Here is a 21,849-nt window from a genome sequence, read left to right on the forward strand (position 1 = left end):
GACTAAAAGGTAAAGGGGCAAGGAAGGTTTTGACCCTAGTATATTTTTAATTTTAACTTAGCAGGAACCCAAGCAGAAAATGCTTTGCTCTGAGAATTCTACCTGACATCAGTGAGCCAATTCAAGGGCATACTAATATAGGAAAACTACTGATTTTGCCAGAAGGGTTATAGTGATTATGCTTGCAAGTTGAAAAAGAAAACATCAGCATGATATATTTGTTAAGCTAGAATGACTGGGTTGCATGCTAAGATGTTTTTGTTCAGTAGGCTAGCTGTAAAGCTAAGCTGTAATAACATGATGATCATGGTAATGTAAGCAGTAATACAAGGTTAACCAGTGTGGTTGTGTAGCCAAGAATTAGATGCCGCAGCAAATATGAATCAACATTCATTTCCTAATAGTTTTTGACTATATAAGGTATATAAAATTGTGTTTACAAGGTACTGGTAATGAAGTGGCTTTCAAACTATATGATCTTATTCTGCTATATCATGATAAAGAAATGAAGGTAAACAAAGAATCAAGCTGAAGCCACATTGGAAAAACACTGTTTTGTCCCAAGAATAAAATAATGGATAATAAAAGCTAACTCTGCTTTTTGCTGAGTATTGAATTAAATCAAATCCACTGCTGGATGTAAAATATGAGAGCCCTGAGCACCACGCAGGGGTTCAGCTGGCAGCTCTGGTACAGTGCAGCTGTGTAACCTCAGATTAGACGGCTACCAGGAGGGATGTGGAAGAGCTGCAAGAAGCCTCCATGGGGGCCCTTCCCTCTTTGCCTGGGAGCTGCGTGTGAGCTAAGCTGCTTGTTACTGACTGAGCTGGGCTGCAGCCAGGCTGTGCACTCACTGGTCTGGACCCTGTCCCCAGTTCATTGATTTAACTTCATGCCTTCATCTCAGACCTGCTCCATCACTGCAGGCTCACTGGGTGGTCACTATTGGCTGATACTGCTTATCGTTCCTGCGCCCGGTCCCAACCCTGACTTGGGTTTCTTGTTCAGCCTTAGACCTGCTTCATCGCTATGGACTTTCCTGGGGGTCTGGAGGAACTGCCTGCCCTCACTGCACCTGCTCTGCTCTTCTTGTTCGGGTCCTGTGTGACTGCGCTCCGTGCCCTGCCTGCCTTGCTGCTACCCTCAGCTCCTGGCTTGTCTTCCACTAGAGTGGGACCTGCTTCTGCTTCCCCTTGACATGAGAGAGAGATGAGCCTGGCAAAAATAACAATTAACTGGACCCTCTCTAATCTCAATGTACTATCGACATCAAAATTAGTGCTAATTTACTATAATGTGCAAAATGAATGGAATGATGGGTCAACCCTTTTTCATTTTACATCTTCCACTTAGTTTGGCATGATGCACAATATTCCTTCGCCATCTCCCTTGGCAATAACATTTATTCTTGTCCGAAACTGAAACCAAACCTACGTGTGTTACCCTAAGCTATTAATACAGCCTGACTTTACAACATGGATTACACCACTACTCAGCTGGTCTTCAGTTCTGAGTTCAATTCAAAGGCCAAAATGGGGTTAAGGTGCCTGCTTTCAGAAGAGCTGAAGGTTGGGGCAGGATGTAGGTTTGTCCATGAATCTTTGAAACTACAAGTTGGGGAAGATTACAAAAGTAAAGAATTCTGCCTGCCAGCCTGCATCTTGGAATGATAAAGTGCTTAATTCCCACTGATTTCCATTTGTTATTTTTTATATCTTGAAAATACCATTGCATATCAGCTCTTTCTTTATATGCTTAAATACCTCTGAAAGTTAGTTCACGGTCTTAATTACCTGCATAGTTTTGAAAGTGTTCTTCCCAAACCTAATTCCCATTTATATTAGGGTTTCCCACTGACAGTAAAACTGAGTACAGAGTTTGACTGAATTAGGTTAAGCTAAAAAGACAGCAACATTAAATCTTTCACTGTTTCACAAACAATTTCACTGTTTTCAAAGTTAAAGCAAGAACTCTAATGTAATCATAATGCAGTTTCTTAAAATTTTACATTCCTTTCCAAGTATCTCAGCTACCCTAATTGCAGAGTTTCTTAACTTTTTCTTTATTATTCAATTATTTATGCATATTAAAACTGGTTAGGGCAATTCTGGAAACTATGACACATGTTCTGGATCTGAACATCTATCATTGCCAAAACAAAGGGCTTCAAAAACAAATTTGAAACTGTGCTACTCTTTCATATGCTCTGGTTTGTTCTTTGAATATACATGTTTATATATAGATATTACATATTTCCAGAGAGACACAGCTGCCAAATTATAGCTTTTTTAGTTTTAAATGTCAAAACATTCAAGTTTTTTTTTCTTCCCTATGTTTAGCAAAGGAAAAAAGAAAAACATGTTCTAATTCAAAGACAAATAATGCTGCTGTCTGGATGAATTTCAAGTAATCTTATAAAAAACTGTTATATTTGATGGATGATGGTGATAAACTTTTAAAAATTCTCTTCTTAGTTTTAATAATGAATATTTCTGAAAAATAATTAAGAGCAATGCTACCCACAGAATGTTTTTACCATAGGTTGTGCTGATTTTGTCCTGTTTTGTCTCAAGAACTCATACAGTCTTTCCCAAGCAGACTGTCACTTAGCTGATGCACCAGTTAGCTGATCAGCAGCTCCTACAAGCCTAAGAAGCTGAGTAAGCCCTGGGATGGTTAGTTCATCCCAAAGTCCATACTACCCCTAGCAATGCTCCGACGCTCATTACCAAACATCTGTCTTCATTTTATTGACTTCAATCCTTCAGTGACTTCAGTGATGGAGCAGCTAATCCCAAATATCCTTTCGGAGCACACGAAGGATAGGAAAGTGATCAGTAGTCAGCACGGATTTGCCAAAGGGAAATCATGCTTAACGAGCCTGTTGATAGCCTTCCACAATGGGATGCCTGTCTGGAAAGACACGGGCAGAGCAGTGCATGTGTCTACCTTGATTTCAGGAAGACTTTTGACACCGTCTCCCATAACACCCTCGTAGATGAGTTTATAAAATGTGCGTTAGATGAGCAGACAGTGAGGTGGATTGAAAAGTGGCTGAATGGGAGAGTTCAGAGGGCTGGGATCAGGGGCACGAAGCCTGGTTGGAGGCCTGTAGATAGCGGTGCATTCCTGGGGGTCGATACTGGCTAGCAAGACTCAAGTACATTTCTAACAAGCAAGTGCCTGCACCTTTGAGGGCTAACTGGAATTGTCAGTAGCCCCTTTCAGCAGGCTGAGAATCAAGCATTTGCCGTATTTACAGCCTTCACAACCTTCAGAACAAGCATCAAAGCAGCTAAGGAAACACAGCTGTGTGCAGTGCATTGTACTTACTAGAGCAAGCCAGCAGAGAGAATTTCATCTGGCAATTTTAGTCCTGTGCATCAGTGATTAGTTCACTGATCAACGAGCTTTTTAATGTGCAGGAAGATGGCAGCTGTTTAAAAACAAATGAACTTGTCCCTCCAGTGAGAAGCCTGTAGGGTCTTTCACTTTTGCAGTGATAGAAAAGATGTGTTTCTGGTCTTAACCCAAATCAATCACTACAGTTTGGAGTTTCTCTAACTTTCTCAGCTGGATTTGTGCTCCATGAAATCAGTGCCAGAATGAAACAGGAATAGATGTATAAATCTTATTGCAGTGAGAAACAGTCCTGTCTTCTGAGATGTGTTTTGGGCTTTCAAAAAACAGATTAACTTCATACTCCCTTAATAAAAGCATCAGCCAAAACCAGGAACTACTACTAAACTCACAACCCTCATCAATCGCTTATTCACATATACACCAAAAAAAAAAAAAAAAAAAAGAATTATAAAGCTGCTAGGAACTCAAAAACACAGGTTTTGATTTAAATGTGTGACAGTTAAAATATCTCTTTCAAAAACCTTACGAAAACTATGCATCAAAACCAGGTTCCAGTGAAGTAAATAACACTGAGCCCACTGATTTCAGCAAACCAGGCCCTCCGCAATGCTTTCACACATCAAGCATGGAAGGAGAGTGCGCAGTTTTGAGAGAATTCCCCATGTAAGAAAGGTGAAAGGTTAAGGAATCATTAACATGAGGGAAGAGCTGTCCGGATTGCTCATCTAACTGGGTATTGCCACTCCATAACAAACATAGATTTAAAATAATACAATGAAAATGCTTTTTGCTTCAAGGATCACAGTTGCATTTGGCCAGGAGACCACTCTGAAGGGGAGAGTCCTACACTGAACTACTAACCATGTGGAACAAAACGGGTGTTTTCTCTGCCATGGGCTGCTTTCCAGTAACTGAGAGCTGAGGCTGATCTCTCTCCAGCTGCTCTTGGAAGCTCTTTCTCCTGTGTTTCTCTTTCATCTGTTCTTCCTTTTGGGATAGTTCTCTTTCACTTTCTTCTCCCCTGAAAAATACACAGATTCTTCTTTGCTTTAATTTTTACTTAGGAGAAAAAGGCTAAAATAGATTTAGAAATCTAAATCTAAATCCTGGGGGCACAAAGCCTTATGCAATAGGGTAAAATGATGTCTCTGTGAAACAACAAAGAAAAAAAGGAGCAAACTCAGATCTCTGACAAGTGGTGACAATCACTTGTTTGGGGACTGGAACATGCCATTAGGACAGTGGAATCGGCAGAGGTTTGTTTTTGATGTTTCACTCTGCTTTTCCACACTAACATTCTCAGTGGATCTCTAACTCCCTTCCCTTTTGCATTTGCTATAATACAGTGACAAGCTTTCCCTGAACCAAGACTTTCCATGTTTGTATATTTCGATGTTTGCTTAAAGATCCTATTTGCCATTTTATGGCAAAAAAAAAGAAGTTTGTTTTCTTTGGAAATCTTTATCCAAGCTCCAGGTGCCCCAACAACACTTAGACTGGCCAGAAAGAGAACTGGAATTCACTAAAATCACTGTGAGCTCTTGCTCTCTGCAATAATAACAAACAACTCAGATTCCTGCCAAGTGATTGTCTGTCATCTATATGGCAGGTAAACAAATTGGAGCTTTACTGAACTGATGGAAGTGATGAGCTTTAATGTCAGGAGTTCCTTGGAGAAATAACCTGTAGCCAACCATCTGCCATTTAAACCAAGTTCATTTTAGCTGAAGTGTCCCAATGCCTGGGTATAGGCAACTATTTAACAGGGATAAAGCAATTGTCTCTGGAGCAGGCAGATTCTAATTCTTTTAAGGGCTCATATGTCAAACATGTTAAATGACATGACATGTTAAATTTCACTCTGAAAATAGCACACAGCTAATATAACCTTTGAAAAGTCAGTAAAATGGACCACTCTAACATAGTTGGGCAGGTGCACAAGGCAGCTGCCTGACTTCATCTTAGAATTAGACCTTTTGCAAGATGCATTACATAAAACTAAGCCCAACTAGGCAGAGGCCCAAACACTAGAGTAAGCTCTCCGTAATTCCTTTGATTGATAACATGGAAATTTCTCCTTTTTTAGTTTTCCAAGATATTTCTGTGCTACGTCAGTTCCTCATGGGTATTCTTTCTCAAAAGCAGAGAGATCATACCTTCAAACTCTTGCAATTTTCATGAAGTAAGACAAAGAATCAGAATTGCTAATTGCTTTTTTTTGGAAGGAAAAAAAAAAGTTGAGAGTTGAGACACGTTATGTCTTTCAACATGTAAAAGGCTTTTTATGCTGAGAAAGGGAATAAACCGTCTTCACATTCCCTAGGAACAGGACAAGAAGTAATAAGCTTAAATTGGAGGTGGAAAAATTTAAATCAGACATAAGGCAAAGCTTTACAATTTTAAGAATAATTAAGCAGTGGAATATACTGCCGAGGGAGTCAAGGAATCCTCACGATAGAAGATTTCAAGACCACATTATATAAATATCTGCCAGGAAAGGATTAGATTATAGCTTAATCTCTCCCCATAGAGGGAGACAGAATGATCTCCCAAGTCCCTTCCAGCCCTATTTTCTATGATGCTATGCTTATTAGATCTCAGTATTTTTCTTCGTAAAGGAGATTAATGCCATTATCCTCCTTTTACATAGAATCAAAAGTAAGGAAAATGGCTAAAATTATGATGTTAGTGGTGCCATAGCAAAGCATACCTAATCCTAGGCCAGTTCTCTGGTCTACCAAGACAGGCTGCCTCTAAAATCATGAAATGATAGCTGCCCTGTTTGACTGTCTTTCTAGGTAATGCTAGACACACCTTTGTTCCCCAAGTTACAGACAAGATAACAAAAAAAGTTCTTTAATCTTAAACAATTAGATAAACTGCAATCAAAAGTACTGATGACTTTTTTTCCTGGCATGGTACCTTAGCAATTCTGTTGCAGTTAGAGGAGATTCTGGAGCATTTCCTGGATGTTGAAGCACCTCAGTCTCTGTTTTGTTTTCCCTTTCTGTGTCAGCTTCACTGACCCCATAGTTTGACAAGGGGAGATTTCCATTCTCTGTCTCCAAACTCATGAAATCCCTGGAAATCACCTTGTTAGTCTCTTGTCTCACTTTAAAATATCGTTTTCGTCTGACTTTCAAGGCACCTATCTCTTCCAAACTTTCTGGATCCTGCTTTACGCCTTCAAGTCTTTCAGGTGGGGTAGAAGTTTTACAAAGATGCCCAGAGGCTTCTTTACGGGCTTTATGGAGTTGTCGCAGCAGCAGGCTTTTCCCTGAACAATTCTTTCTGCAAAGAAAATGCAAAAAATGATTTAATCAACATAGAACATTACAGGGAATAAATTCACACACTGAGGAATCTTTCATTTGAGTGACAGCCCAAAGCAGGCACTGAGCATCTGTATGGGTAGTAGTTATAGACAATAGCAGCACAGGGAACAAAATACCGCACTACAGATACAGAACGTGAAATGGATCTTACTGGCAATTTACTCACCTGTTCTGGATTTCAGGCAGCAGGATTTAAAAAGACCTACTGGAAGAACCCTGGCCAAATGTAGTTGTTTACATGGCAATCAGACAGTCTGCAGACCTTCTTGCTCTTTGGACATAGGGGTTAGGTTTCAAATACATATAGAGGGAAAAGATCTTTCAGGAATCTTAGAACTTGTTTGACCCTTGTGTCCTCCATGTTTCATGGGACAGTGTAACTGTCAGCATCAAAATCTTGTGATTGTCCTCTGCTGTGAAATGTCCTACCCATGGCAGATCAAGCACGATATGGTTATTGCTTTGCTGTCCTGTACAGTGAGGACAAGACTCCCACATTATTTGATGTAGTAAAACTCATACTAATCTGCAACTCATCGGGGAGTTATAAGCAAAGAATCCACTTGTTTTAGTGATAGCTGGAGAATACGTAGATTGAGTGAAAGCCTGATGAAGATGAATGTTGATGCTGTGGTTAGGCAATGTATGTGAGTGTATAGCATCATAGTGCTGTACCTATCCAAATCAGACTTATGCTTCTTGGAACATCTTAGGAACACCCAGGAAACCCATTTCATGGGGTAAGCAAACTTTTGGAGATTTCTGAAGTCTCTCCCTTCAAGCACCGAACAAGTAGGTATGCTATGCTATGGAAGACATAGCTCAGTTTAAGAATAACTCCATCTAGATCAGAAAAATGCAATTAGCATTTACCTCAAGTAAATGAGATAAAATTCTTGCCCTGCTCCAATGATGAAGCTTCCTTATTTGGGAACAGAATAGGATAATATTTGCCAAGCATTTGATTTGTGTATTTTAGCAACCTTAAAACTAATGAAAATTCTATCAGTTAAGCTCTGCTTTTCATCACTGCAGATTTACACTGACGCAACTCCTGAATGTGCATCAGCGTCAGTGAGTTTTCCAAACATCTTCACATTCCTCCTTTATGCTGGCTATGGATTATTTGTTCTGAACTGCTAAATCACACTGTTTGGGCGTTCTTCCTTGGCAAGTCATTTATTCTTTCAAACTACTAAAAAATGAGTAAAAGTAACTGGCTGGCACAACAATACAAAATGATCGGCTTGTCCTCTGTACTGTAGTGAGTTTACATGCATCAGATATCTAAAGATAATCCAGAATGGAAATGCAGTTAAGATGTTTAAAAAATGACATACCTGCTTGAAATTAAACAAATGTCTAACAACCAATGTGTATGAATCAAACCCTATGCCTAGTAACAGGAAAAAAATAGCATATCTGCATATTGAAGAATTCACAGTTTAGGATTCCATGGCTATATATATCTACACAATTAAGGAGAACTGTGAGGTTTCCCACCCACTCAATGTATTCAATAACCTCTTTAAATCAACATCCACTTCTAGATGTGTTTTATTATTTCTAAAAATAAAAGGTTTGTCTGAGTCAACTCCCTCTAATATTTTCAAAGTTTGGTTCTGAGTCACTGTAAAAAAAAAAAAAAAAAAGAAAAAAACACTTTTCTCATGTCATTCAAACATTTCTGTGGAAAAAAAAGAGTCAAGTTCCCAACTACCCATGTCTACTCTACATGTGTCTTTTGAAAAGTTCCCCTGCAGCTGTGAAGCAGCAAGGTGCTGCACTGCCTCAAGCATCAACAGCATTAACTTCAGTACCTTTATCATGCAACAGAAAGAACAGAGCAATATCCTGAGGCCTGGTGGAAACACTTCCTATTTATTATTAGGCTGGGCACTTTTGCCGTGAAGAACACAAATGTAGGTATTTCAGCATGTGAGCTTTCATACTTACTGTCTGGGAAATTACTTTAATTTTAAGAAAAAGTGAACACATATGTCATTTGAACTGGGGTCCTGGTAAAGAATCTTACATTATCCTTTTTGCTTGGTCCTTAGATGTCATAGTTTCTTCTTGTTCTTCTTCTTCAGTGGAGCTGTCACTTTCACTACGAAACAAATGAGACACTAGAGTATTATTTAACTCTGTTCAAACTGGATTTTGATTTACTAGCCATTTCTAGAATGCAAATTTTAAAACATTAGAAAAAAAGAAGGGATACACACTTTTGAGGAAGATCTCTGGGTGTTATGGATGGTTCCTGACACAATCATTCCAGCAAAATATATTCAATATAGACCACACTGTGTCAGCTAAGGGTATTTAAAGCACCTTGCTGTTTTTTATCTACATTTTTTTTCTGATGATTGTTCTTTTCAAACTTCCTTTCCATAAAATGTGCATATCCAGAGAAGAGAGCAAACAGCCTCCTCAGACCCCATTAACTCTAGAAGAAGGAATGTTTGCCAGAACCTGTAGCAGATCTCAAGAAGAACCTGGTCTCCCAGACATGACTATAGGGCCCTCTTATCACACAGCACACTGGGGAGCCAGCACCAACAGTTGTTTATCTAAGAATGTAATCCAGGACTTCCATTTTTATACAGCGCTGTCACAATGTTAGCCCAACTCCAACAGGCAAATCCAAGCACTGCTTTGCAGACAATGCCCACTTCTTCAGACCTGGAAAACTTGCTCAAAGTTATTTCCCTGGAGGACTTGCATGCCCTTTCCACGCTGCCTGCACCTCTGCTTGTTGTGATAGAGGTTATCTTTTCTTGAGATTGCCTCCATGTTCAGCTAGGGGCTTTCCCTTTCTACTAAGGTCACAGAGAGGTGGAAAAGTAGAGAAAACTTTAAAAGTTATATTTCACCATAAGCATGAGACACAAACAGAAGGTTACCTACTTCTCATTACCAGTAAAGTCAAAATTTACCTTTGTTTCTCACCAGAGAATGATACTGACTTCTCTGGTTTAGCATCTCTTAAATCAATGTATACTGTTGGAGGCTTTGGTGGGTGTTGTAATTTCATCATGTTCATCCTTAGAGAATTTGGTGAAGATGACAGGAAGGCAACATCCCTAAGTACAGAAAACAATTTCAGCATGTCCTCCTCCTTATCGAAACAGGACGTTCAGAAGGACACAGGTTATGTCCAGAATTAGACTGAGAAAAGAATTTTGTGTTTGGCTAAGGCACAGGTTCAAACTCAGCTTCTGCTTACTGACCACCAACTTTCAGAGCTAAAAGATTCAGCTTCCCTCTAGGAAAACCCCTCATCATGCCTCCTGCAATTCATTTTTCGTTCTTAAAAACTGACAAGTATGTCACATTGTCAAATCATACTGTAAAATACATGAAAGGAGACAGTTACTGTACCAAATGGTATACAAATTCTGAAGGAGTCACGAGTCAACAAGTAAAATATCCTTTATCCTCTCTGCCTCCTTTGACAATTTTATCTTATCCTTTGGAGAATACACAGTGCAAATATATTCCTAACTCCATCTGCTTTGCCTGAAAGGTCACCTTCCATCTTTCACTTCACTGGCTGCTCTCGCTATTGTTTCCTCCATACTGCCATCAACGTTGTCTCTGAACTGCCTGGAAATGCACTTCCTTCACCCAGAGCCCTCCTCAAGATGACCATGGCACCTACAGAAAATTGCTTGGTATATTTTGGCTAAAACAAGGGACCAATAAGAGAAACTGTAAACCTTAAACACACTCTAAATGACAAAAACATAGCCACTTTTCACTCTTATCACTTATCTGCTGAACATTGTTCTTCAGCCCTTTGTGTTTGTGTTTTTAGACTGTAAGCTCTCTGAACGTACAGCAAATTGACAGAACAGAGAATGCAATGCTAAACACATGTCCTACAGGATCTAGACCAACCTGAAGTATATGATGGAGAATAATTATCAAATAGACAACATGAACAACTGACCCGTATTTTTCTCCTTTAATGTCACAGTAGCACATTCTATCTATGATATCAAAATTTTGGCTATAGAGGAAAGGCTCTATGAGACACCATGACTTTTCAGGCATTCCTGTTTCTACTACAGAGTACCCAGTGAATGTGACAACTGGAGAAGTGGACCTACTTCTCATTCTCTTGCCGTTCTTGAGTGCAGGAGAGCTTTGCTGATGGCCACATGCAGTGTGGAGATGTCCTGGACTGCCTGGCACACAGCTCTTCCAGCTTTTTCATGAGCTCATTTTCAGATCTAGCCCTCAAGGTCTCTATGAAAGAACAAAGGAAAAAGATCAGTATGATCTTTTTGCAAAGGGATCACCCTATGAACCCCTTCCCCTGTTTTCACTTTGTCCCTTTTCTCTATAGCTTGTCAGATAAAGTGGGGTGATAATGATATTATTGTCATTTGGCTCTAACTAAGCTCACTTCAACCCTTCATCTGTCTTGTTCCTGATTCACTCTCATGCCATGATCAGCCACAAAGCACTGGTTCAAACTAAAGAATCACAATAAATTCTTCAGATATTTTAAAGATCACAGCTATAATCTCAACATTCAAGAAGATGCTGCAAAGAATGATTCAATAAAAAAAAAAAGAAACTTATTTTTACACATTTTCAGCAAAGGTAGTATTAGTTTTGCAGTGTTACCATGATCTGATGAAGAGAAAGCAATTTCCTCTAAGCAAGTGCAATCACCCTTCTGCTGCTCCAGCTCCTCAAGAATCTTGTCTAGATCCCATTTCTCAATACCCTGAAAGAAGATAATCAAACAGTGATGGAAAATCCATGCCCAAAAGGCTGCTACAATGTATAAACCCCTTTCAGCCACAGTCTGTGTGGTAACTCCATCCGATTCTTCTGCCACACATAAATACCTGGATAACACCTGCAAGTTTATCCTGCTTATCTTCAGTACTATGCTGCCCTCACTTGCCAGTAAATGAACTAGTACTCCACTGTAGAAAGAGCAGGTTTGGCAGTAGCCTACACAATTGAGCATGACTTAAAAAAATGGTATTTTTTGTTTGAATATTGCCTATCTCAAATTACTGTCATGGCTCTGCATATCTGGCATGGGCAAGCGCATCATAATTTCTAACAAAACGTGATGAAGGATCTAACTGATGTTCAAACATCAAATATCGTCTCTTGCCACACTTGAAAAAAATGCACTTGGAAAAATCTGCCTAGGCAGATGCTTCTAAAACGGACTGAACTGGCAGTGCCTTAATAAGAGAAACATAAGACCCACAACCTTTTCTTCCACCTCCAGCTCCTGACCTCGGCATATTCCTGTTCCTTTAAGCACAGTCAACATTAGCTGTGATCTCACAAGTACTTATCCAAAATGAGAAGATGAGATGATCTCAACATTTTGTCAGTGTGACTATTTAGCCATGCACACACTGGCTGAAGGTATGTTCACACTGCATGCTGCTAACACAAGTATAAGAACCCATCTATCTGTGATGACCCCAAAGTCCATATGCATTTAAAACACTGATCACTTTTTCCTCATGAATATTATTTGAAATGTCATTTTTCATTACAGATATCCACACATAGTCTGTGAAATACCATAATCAGAGCAGAGATTGTTTACAAATATTTATGATTTTTGGAAAAGAAAGTTGGCTGTCAGTTATGTCATAATTATGTCACAACTGCAACAAAACCATACATTCCATGCAGCTACCTCAAGCCTTTCAGAAAAGCAGCACCAGTCTCAAAAACAAATACGGTTTCACCTTGTAAAAATCTTCATCATTTATCACTCCCATCTGAGACATGGTTTTCACTTTTTCCAGACCAATAAATCTCCATGGGTAGCTGAACCATGATTAAGTCTACTCTAACATTGTAGTCTGCAGCTGAAGAAAGATAAAGCCTAATGACAGCCACAAGCTAAAATCTCCTACACTGACATGAAACTAACCTTGATTCAGCAATATCATTTGGATGTATTGGTTTGGAAAGAGTGATGAGTGACAGACAGCTGAGTGTACTACCATGAGAACCAACTCACAGTTCAGTACAGGTGCCGTTTTCATAAAAGGCAGCTTTTAGCTAACAACCTGAAGTGAAGCACAACATACAAATTTGCTCTAATTATAACGCAATTAGTGCTTAGCTTATTTTAAAAACTGTGCTTACTATTTTAATACTAATACTACTACTACTACTAATAAAAAACATCAAATTGTCATATAATGTGGATGTCAGAACAACTCCAACTGCCATTTTTTCTCACCCCTAGCATTACTGCAGTACCAGGGAAGAAAAGGCAAGAGCTCAAAGGTCTGAATCCTCACTGTTTTCATTAAAATCCTGACTGTGAACAGAAACCACTGATGTCTTCCCAGGAACAGACTTTGTGGTTGGCTTTCCTCAATATGAACATACGAATATGAACGCTGTGGCGTGTACAGAATTCAGCATTTGCTTATTTGTTCCCCCTTCCACATGAACCTCACCTCTTGAAACCATCTGTTAGGCCCACTTACCTTCAATGACAAATGGATTAGTTCTTGAGGATGTTCAGCTGAGGAAGTTTCTTCCTTATTGATCTGTTCTGTAATGCCACTAGTGTCCCCTAAGTCTGGCTCCACTTTTAGCTCTGTGTGACTTGGTGATGGCTCCAGAAATACTTTAGAGAGTATTTTTGTCTCTATCAGCTTTCTCCTCTCTTTTTTATTGCTTGGCTCTTCCATAGACAACACTATATTAGGCCAAAATTCTTCTGTCTCCCCATCCTGTCTCCTGTCCCGTTCTTTCTCTTCAAATTGATCTGTGGAATCCGCAAGAGATTCTTCAAAAACAGTTCTTTTTGGCCCTAAAATTCCCTCACTATGGCTGGCAAAACTGGAAGTCTCATCTTTAATCACTTGCGCATGTTTTTTTGCAGTGACTTCAACACCACCTGTTTCTTTCTGCAGGCCAAAACTTTCCAGGTCTTCATTCCAGATCTTCCATGGATGTCTTGCTGTTTCCTGTATTTGCTACAGGTAGAGAAAATACACATGCAGAAGGTCACATCTCCACTAAGCTACAGAAGTGGACAGTGAGCCAAAAGAAAGTGACTGGCAGACAGCAGTTCCAACTCAAGACACCATATGGTAGCAGCACACAGCATGTTTTGCCGTGGAAAACAGTAAGACTGTTTACTTTGTAAAGCCTGAAACTTCAGAAAATAATAATGTCCTTGAAATTAATTTGCCTTATATCTAGTCATAATGTAACATCTTACACCAAGATAAATGAAACAGAAAAATGGCACAGGAAGCTAGTCTTCACTATGAGGAAATAATAGAGTCAGACAGCTCCTCTTCAGGCTTCCTATGATGACTATTACATATAATGTAATAGTCATCAGTTGTACAAGGGATTAACTTCATACTAGTCCTCTTTGTTCTCCACTGTCCTAAACCTACATTTTCTAGCTGCGTAAAGTAGTGGTTGAAATTATTTTAAACCCTGAAAGGTTTAGAAGCCATTGCGCAGCACTACTGCTAATGCATGGATGCTCGGTAGCTTCACAGAGCACTCTGGGCCTCAGGGTACCAATGTCCAGCAATTGAGCTGCAGGCAGTGAGTTTATTACTGAAAGGGCAATAGAGTCAGCGAGCAGAATCTTCCTCCTTAACGATTTGGTGTAATCACCAATCCATAAATACTTAAATGTTCTTTCTGACTAGCAGTTTGCTCTTGTTTCTCACTGAGCACTTATGATTACACAACAACCAGTATCTCCCCACCTTTGATATGTATATTATTCAAAATAAGTTTTGTTAGATTTAGAAGAGGCCACGAGATATCTTGAGAGACAGGATAACAAGTAAAACGAAGGTTAGGATTTTAGAGAGGGAGAGAGGGGATCCATAACACTAGGCACTAAGGAATGCGATAGATTTTGGAAAAAAAAAAAAAAAAAGGAGTAGAAAGACAATAACAGAAATTTCCAGAAGATGGGATAGAGAAAAAAAACACCTAAGTCTCCCGAGCAGAGAAAGCTTCAAAGAGGAGCTATATAAAGAAAAAGAAAGGTCTAAACTACAGTGCAAAGAAGTACTGGTGACCATACTATTATATGACAAAAAAATCAGTCAAATAATTACACTAAAGGTGTAATTATTCACACGCACACTGCAGACAACCAAAAGAGTGGTGTTAACAGTAGCACAGTCTGCACAGACTGATCAACCACCTGCATATTTGAGTCTTCCCAGGAAAAATCCATCAGTTCTTCTGACAGGTCAGGAATTAAGTTTGGATGTTTTCGTTGGAAGATGAAAAGCTCCCCATCGCTCTCACAATCAGACTGCCAACGGAAAAAAAAAAAAAAGAAGAATTAAATGAGAGACTCTAACCCCCAACTAAGTATCTGTTTTGTAGTGACAAATTCATCCTTTCACCACTTCACTAAAGTTCAGAGACTAGCATATTCTTTGTCAGATATTCACTAGACAGTCTGATACCACAAGACTCAGCAACCCAAGCTGTCATTACAGTGGCCTAACATTTGAGGAAGCTACATTAGTGAAAGCTACAAAAACACCCTAAATTACCATGGAGGTTGATGACTAACACCCCCCTGAGCTAAATAAGGACAAGAGTGGGCCAGTCCTCTAACTCCCAAATGATCCCATGCACCTGCCAATCTAACAGACTCCACTGCCTCATTTACGATTCAGAATGCAAAGCAGTATCCACCTGCTGTGGACAGATTTTAAATGGAATTGAAAATCTCTTTCCTGAACATAAAATAGATGTTTGAGATTAATTTTTGTGCACAGACACCAAACTGAGATTAAGCACCTCCTCAGCAGACAGTCAGGACCCAGGTTTCTTGTTTGTCCTTTCTTTTAAAATGTGACACTTTCAGTAACTCTCATTGTAGAGAATTCTCATTGTCTGGGGTAATTAATTTTTCTTACCATGGAGGAAACTGCTGCAGCAATGTTATTCTCTTAAAAAGATGCATATCAGCTTGACTAAAACACCTTTAGGACATTAAATACTGTTGGCCACTGCCATTTCCAAATACAGGATCACAATCCACTCAGATTACAGATCTCAGATGCATAAAGGTATCTTGACATGAGCAGAAACCACTCAGTCAAAGGTGTAGCACTGAAATCACAGCCTCAGCAAGCTACTGTTTTACATTAAGCAGGAAGGGATTATACAATCAGCTCTTTTGAATGCAAATTAAGGGTAGCATGTAAGTGCCAAACAGATTGCCTCAGCTCCTCCGGCAGGAAATGTGCTCAATATGTAATAAAAACAAAGCAAATTTGGAGATCATTTATTTAAGTTAAAACAAACAGACAAACAATCCACATTAAATGTGATTTACAGGTTGGTTCTCAGCACCAAAGTACAAAGTTATCCTTCTGTCATAACGTTACCGTATACTCATGCAACAAGAATGCCTAGAACTCATTCCTGAGTCTAGGGCCTTAATGTGCACTGCAGAGACACACACTAAAATGCCATGCTTGCTTTAAATAGCTAAACCAGAATGTAGGCAGAAAGGAACTGAGAAACAGTGGGGCAATATGATTCGTCCAACAGTTTACTGACAGAACCGGGAACAGAGACCAAGTCACGGAATCTGTATCAACTTTTTACCCACTCGATCACATCTCTTTTGACGACTGCTACTTAACAGCCCAAGGTGAAACACAGGACTCATTTTGTATGACAAAGGATCAAACTAAGTTATAATAAAGTATTTTCCTTAAGTGTTCACAAACATTTTATTCAAGGAAATACATGTTTGAAAACTAACAGAATAATCTAGTTTGGACAAAACACTTCTAATAGCCAATTCCTGAGACACAATCACCTCAGGAAAGACACTATGAGAACTGGCATCTCAGGCTAAAGAGGTATATGCTTTTATTACTGGCACCAAAATGTTGCTGTCCTCTGAACAGGGAACTTCAGGTTAGAAATTCAGTCCCATTTTTAGGTTTCAAATATTGCACAAGATAAGGTGCCAATTACATGCTGCCAATTACTGCTAATGCAAAAGTCTGATGATTAATGGTCACTACAATGGTACTAGGAACAAAAAAGCAACCTCAAGGATACCGTGCTAGCTACTCAGAAATGCCTGGCTAAGATGGTGAGACTCTCTTGCTTTGGAGAGATTTTTCTAAAGACCTGTGAAAGAAGTGCTTACTGTGGAAGTGTCAGAGTCCAGAGATGGGAGCTGATCTTTCACTGCAGCAAGAATGGTTCCCCACTGAAATGCTATGTCATTTTGAACAGCAGATGTATGAGGCTCCGGCAGACACTCTGTATTCTCACTTTGCCCTTCTGAGGCCATTTGAACAGCTGCCCTTCAATTGAATGAAAGATGAACTTGGTACATATCATGACAGAAAACAAAGGATCACATCAGTATAAAGCAAGAACAACATATGTGTATTCAGGGTCAATATAACTCTCAACACTCTCAGGGTTTTCACTCCCAACAACGAATGAGATTTGCACTCCTGGAGCCTTTCCTTCCCATCTGAGTTTCGCAAGGCTCAGACCCTTCTGCCCTACTCACTACATACACACAGACCTGGGGCCATCCAGTGGCCAGCTTAGTCCTTCATTTATAAAGCATGTTTTGGCGGGACTCATTTATAACCATATTCTCAGAAAAGCGCATCCTCACTGCCCACATTAAGAGGGAAAGAGAAGGTGTAACTCTGCTCATACTTGGCCTTTTCTTGGATTACCTATTTCTCCTCAAGTTCCCCCCACGCTATTCTAAGATCAATTATGTATTACTGCTTTTTATGTCTGGATTTGCATTATAGTTTAGACTAGCCATGCTCTTGGGTTTTCATTTCTCAAACCATTTATAAAGGGGCAACAGGGGCTCCCTTCATGCTTTCCCCGATGTTTGAGAGAAGTTGAAAAAATGTTAGTAGGGGATACCAATGTGCTTGTTAAGTAAGTAATCCTAATGGAAGACCTTTGCTTTTGGAATTTCTGTGCTACAAACGCACAGATCCCTGGAAAAGGAAAAGTGGGAGTAAGTCAGTTCCAGTTGGCAAGAAAGGTTAAGAGGTTTGTGACTGTATGTAGTGAAGGAATTACTTGATTATTCACGTAATTAAAATATCACAATTGTTTGTTTTGACATGGGTGGACAAGGCTCCTCTCTACATAAACAGAACCTCATCTCATGCCCTGAGAAGTTCACCACGCACAAAGTGCTGCCACGGGCCCGCAACAGCTCTGCTTTTATCTCTCCCATGAGACGGCCTCACACGAGGCAGCGCTGGAAGCTGCTTACGCCAGGCTGGCGGGAATTGCCGAGGCAGAAACTGCTCTCGGAGCAACAGATGGTCGGGAGGAGCTCGATTCCCAGGTGGAAGAGCTGCCCCGTCCCGGGGAAGGGCCGGGGTCCCTCACGCAGGCTGCGCCTCGCGCGGGGCGGGCCGACCCCTCAGGCCAGGCGGCTCCAGCGCGCCCGGAGGCGCCGCCGACGCCACCGCCACTGGGGGCGCCCCAAGAGCGGGGAGCTGCGCATGCGCCGCCCCGTCGCCACGGCAACGCGGCCAACGGCGGCCGGCGCCCGGCAGGCCCGCGCTGGGCCCCGCCGCCCCTGCCCTGCCCTGCCCTGTCCTGTCCGCACCGCTGCCCCCCGCACTCACTGCACCCGCCCGGGCGCCTCTGAGCCCCGGCACGGGCCGTGCCCTGGGGTCCTGGGCAGCTGCGCGAATCCAACGGCCGCAACGAAGGCGGGGAGGAAACCGCGGGGCGGGAAGCTCCGTGACACCGCCCCCAGGAAACCTCCTCCTCACCCGCCTGCGCGCCCTCCGCTAGGAACGCCCGCGCTCCCGCGGGGCCGATGCTCATTGGTCAGCCGGCGCCCCGCCTCCCAGAACGGCCGCTCGCCATTGGTGGAGCGCGCCAGTGGGCGGAGCCCGCTCTTTCACCGCGCAGCTTCTCGGGGTCGGTGGTTTCCGGGCGGTGGGTTCCCGGCGTCCTCCGCGGCTTCCGGTAGCGGAGCTCACCGGGCGCGCAGGTGAGGCCGGGCCCGGCGGTAGCGGGGGGCGGGCCGGCCGGCCGGCTCCCTCCCCTGTCCGCGCTCCGGGGCTCCGCAGCGCGGGGCCTGCCGCGCCGCAGGGCTGCCCCAGGACCTGAAGGGGTGGAGGGGAGGACACTACTGCGGCGACGCTCGAGAACCGCCTGGCGGGCCGGACCGGGCCTTCCGCCAGCCCTGGGCTGAGGGCTGCGCCGGAGCTCATCCCCCTGCGGCCTCCTGGGCTGCCGAGCGAGGAGGCATCGGGCCGGGAGTGCTTTCCCCCACGTGGCGGGGAAAGGTTGGCAGCTCCGTTTGGCAGTTCCGTTAGGCCGTGTCCGGCTCTTCCCGGTGCGCAGTGTTGGTTACTGCACTCGGCGCCTCAGGCGAGGGGCAGAGCGGGGCTGCTGGTAACACATGGCTGCCCTGGGCAGCACCTGGGCCACAGGAGCGCCTATTCTGCCACGTGTGTCCACCTGCCACTGCGGTATTGGGACCTCGAGAAACCCAGCACAGTTCAGTGTGGTGGGTGCTGCTGTCAGTCAGCTGGTGGGATGTGGAGCCCGGTGTGAGACATGGCAGCTTGGAGTGCTGGTTGTGGTGGCTGAGTTAGGCACAGCTGGGCTGATCGCAGCTTTATGGATGTGACAAAGCTGCTTATTTCTGATAGATCCCTGCAGAGTGAAGTGGAGGCAGCTGAGGTAGCAGGAGTGAAGTGTGTGATCAGCTTGGTTGCTTGCTTGGGAGCTCCACCAGCACCCATGCTGGTGCTGCCCTAGAGAGGTGTTTTTTGCCCTGAAAGGGCCTGTCTCTCGCTGCCACTGTTGGAGAAAGAGTTTCAGGGTGAATGTAACAGAGTTGCTGCAGCTTAATGGTGACTGGTGGGCAAGTGGTTAACCTGCCCTGCTGGACTTTGTTCTGGGATGGGCTGTTTGCCTCAGTTTCTTCTCAAATTGTCTCCTGTTTCCTTTAGTATTTCTCTTCTACCTCTCTTTCCATATACTTACTCTTTTCTAGCCTTATCTTCCAAAAATGGTGGTTAAGGTGCTGTTTGCTGCATTTTGTTGTAACAAGTTGCTGTGATCCATTTCCCTTTCTCTGCCTTCCAGTTGCTTTGTCTCCTTCCACAACCAAAGTGTCTGAATCCACAATGTTGTTGTTTACTGTCTGCACTGAGTTCTAGCACAGTGACTCTGACTGTGGTGAATAGCTTGTTGTTAATATGTTAAGTATAACAGAAAATAACTAAACTCGCAGGGCTAAAGATGTCGAAAAGATGTCAAAAAGATGTCAAGTTAATTAGCCCCAAAGCAAGAACACCCTGGGATGTCTAGCTTATTCTTCCTTGTCCATTGGTAATTATTTCACTACTACAGTTTTTACTTTCAGAGTGTTTTCTTTGGTCTGTAACCAAAAGCTTCCATGTTATAATTTGTTTATTGCATCTCGTCATATTCATCGTGTCGAGGAACAGATTATTTCTTTGCTCTCCCTGTCTGCAGCTGCCTTTTGTGATTTTGAAGGCCCCACTGTCTTCCCTTCGTTAGTCAGGATAGCCCTGATGGGCATAGTATGTCGTAACTCTTAGAGTTATGATCAGTCTTGTTATTATCTGGATTCTGCCTGATTGTCCTCAAGTGTTTTTGCAGGTGCAAGTGCAGCTCATGCTGTGCTAGGGTAAAATCTCATGGTAAGAGGAGCAGTGATGTGAGCAGAGTGGAGAAGGCCTGAAAGAGGCTGTCTTGAATGTTCTCATCTCGAACATGACCTCTCTTGTGTCTGTTTTGCCAACAACCTACTAAAGACAAAAAAACTGTAGTTTTCATAGTTAACTTACTAGTTAACAAAGAGCTCTGGAGGGAAAACAGGGTACTTCATTTCCATCTGAATGTGCTTCTCCAAGTTGTCATGGGTTTTGTCTCTAATTGTGAATGCAACTTTTTGCCTTGCAAGGGTGGCTTTAATCTCTCACAGTAAGAAATGCTCCCACTTTTTTCCTCTATCATCTAATTATACCCATTTATATCTCTTTGTATTTTGCCTATGAAGTGTTCAGGATGTGGGTTGTCTTTTTCTGTGTTCAGCCCCGTGTTTTGTTGAATTGGGGTTGCAAGTGTAATGGAAATAGAAATATATGCCTTACAGACATTCTTTTAAAAAGCTTCACTTATTATTAGCACACCTTTATTAAGCAGAGTGGATGGTTCTTTTATAATTTTAAATTTCAGAAGAAAGAGGAAAAAAGAAAATTCATGGGAGAAAAGCTCCAGCTGGAGAGTGAAGGAGGTGGGAGTTGAAGGCCTTTTTCTCCTTTCCTAAGGAAAGGGAATCGGATCCAGGGGTGGCAAGAAAAGGGTTCAGCAAAATAAGAATGGCCTTGAAATTTTGCATTTGAGGCAACCTAAGGAGCAACTACTGCTGGGGGAACAAAACATGTTCATGCTTTCCTTTATTCTTCATGGATGCCAGATTTGGCATTTGCATGATCCCACTGTGAATCGGTCTGCAGAAATTGGCAATAAATGATCAAAAAGAATAGGCTTTGCTGGCTGAGCTGCCCAACATAAGACACGGTGGGACCAGGCAAAGCCCAGAAGTGGTGCATGGGGGGTACTGAGACAAGGGAAGGGAAAGCACTTGCCAGTAGATTGACTTGGATGTAGCTTGGAACTGCAGCTGAAGACATCAAATGAGATGCAGCTGTGTCAAACAGCTTTTATGAAGTGCCAAACAAGAATGTTCTCCTGTGAGTGGTTAAAGTGATTAATACTCAGTGGTTCCCCAAGGCTATGGATGGAAAATAAACCTTTCAGCCAGTTGTGAAACTGTGATACCTTTATAATTAAGTTGCTGTCTGCAGAACAGTGGACATGCTCAGATAATGAATGGGCAGATGCGTTGTTGATCAAAGTGTTTCAGCCCTTTCCAAGAATCACAGAGACAGAACTGCTGGTTGCTTGTGAAGTGCTCAAACAATAAACAGGAAAAATGACCTACCCACAGCCTTATAGCATAATGAAGTGTGCCCTCTATTCAGGTGATATTAGTGACTTTTGAAAGCAGTTGATAGTTGTTGTTATTAATGACCTAATTGTAATTTAAGCAGGGATATTCTGAAGCATGAGACAG

At 42.0% G+C, this 21,849-nt stretch overlaps 1 protein-coding gene across 1 annotated transcript in view; it reads right to left on the reverse strand.

Moving 5' to 3' along the window:
* Positions 1–17,025, reverse strand: part of DNAAF8 (dynein axonemal assembly factor 8) — an 84,698-nt gene extending 67,673 nt beyond the window's left edge. The window contains 9 exon segments of the mRNA XM_088523101.1: positions 4,225–4,384; positions 6,286–6,654; positions 8,734–8,808; positions 9,638–9,784; positions 10,814–10,952; positions 11,337–11,439; positions 13,193–13,687; positions 14,893–15,006; positions 16,876–17,025. Of these exon segments, the coding sequence (XP_088379227.1) occupies positions 4,225–4,384; positions 6,286–6,654; positions 8,734–8,808; positions 9,638–9,784; positions 10,814–10,952; positions 11,337–11,439; positions 13,193–13,687; positions 14,893–15,006; positions 16,876–17,022 (1,749 nt within the window). The 5' untranslated portion in view covers positions 17,023–17,025.
* Positions 17,026–21,849: the final 4,824 nt, after the last annotated feature.

This window comes from Tinamus guttatus, unplaced genomic scaffold (assembly GCF_059628265.1).
Source record: "Tinamus guttatus ecotype Peru unplaced genomic scaffold, ASM5962826v1 Tinamus_guttatus_pri_ptg000172l, whole genome shotgun sequence".
NCBI classification, from domain to species: domain Eukaryota; kingdom Metazoa; phylum Chordata; class Aves; order Tinamiformes; family Tinamidae; genus Tinamus; species Tinamus guttatus.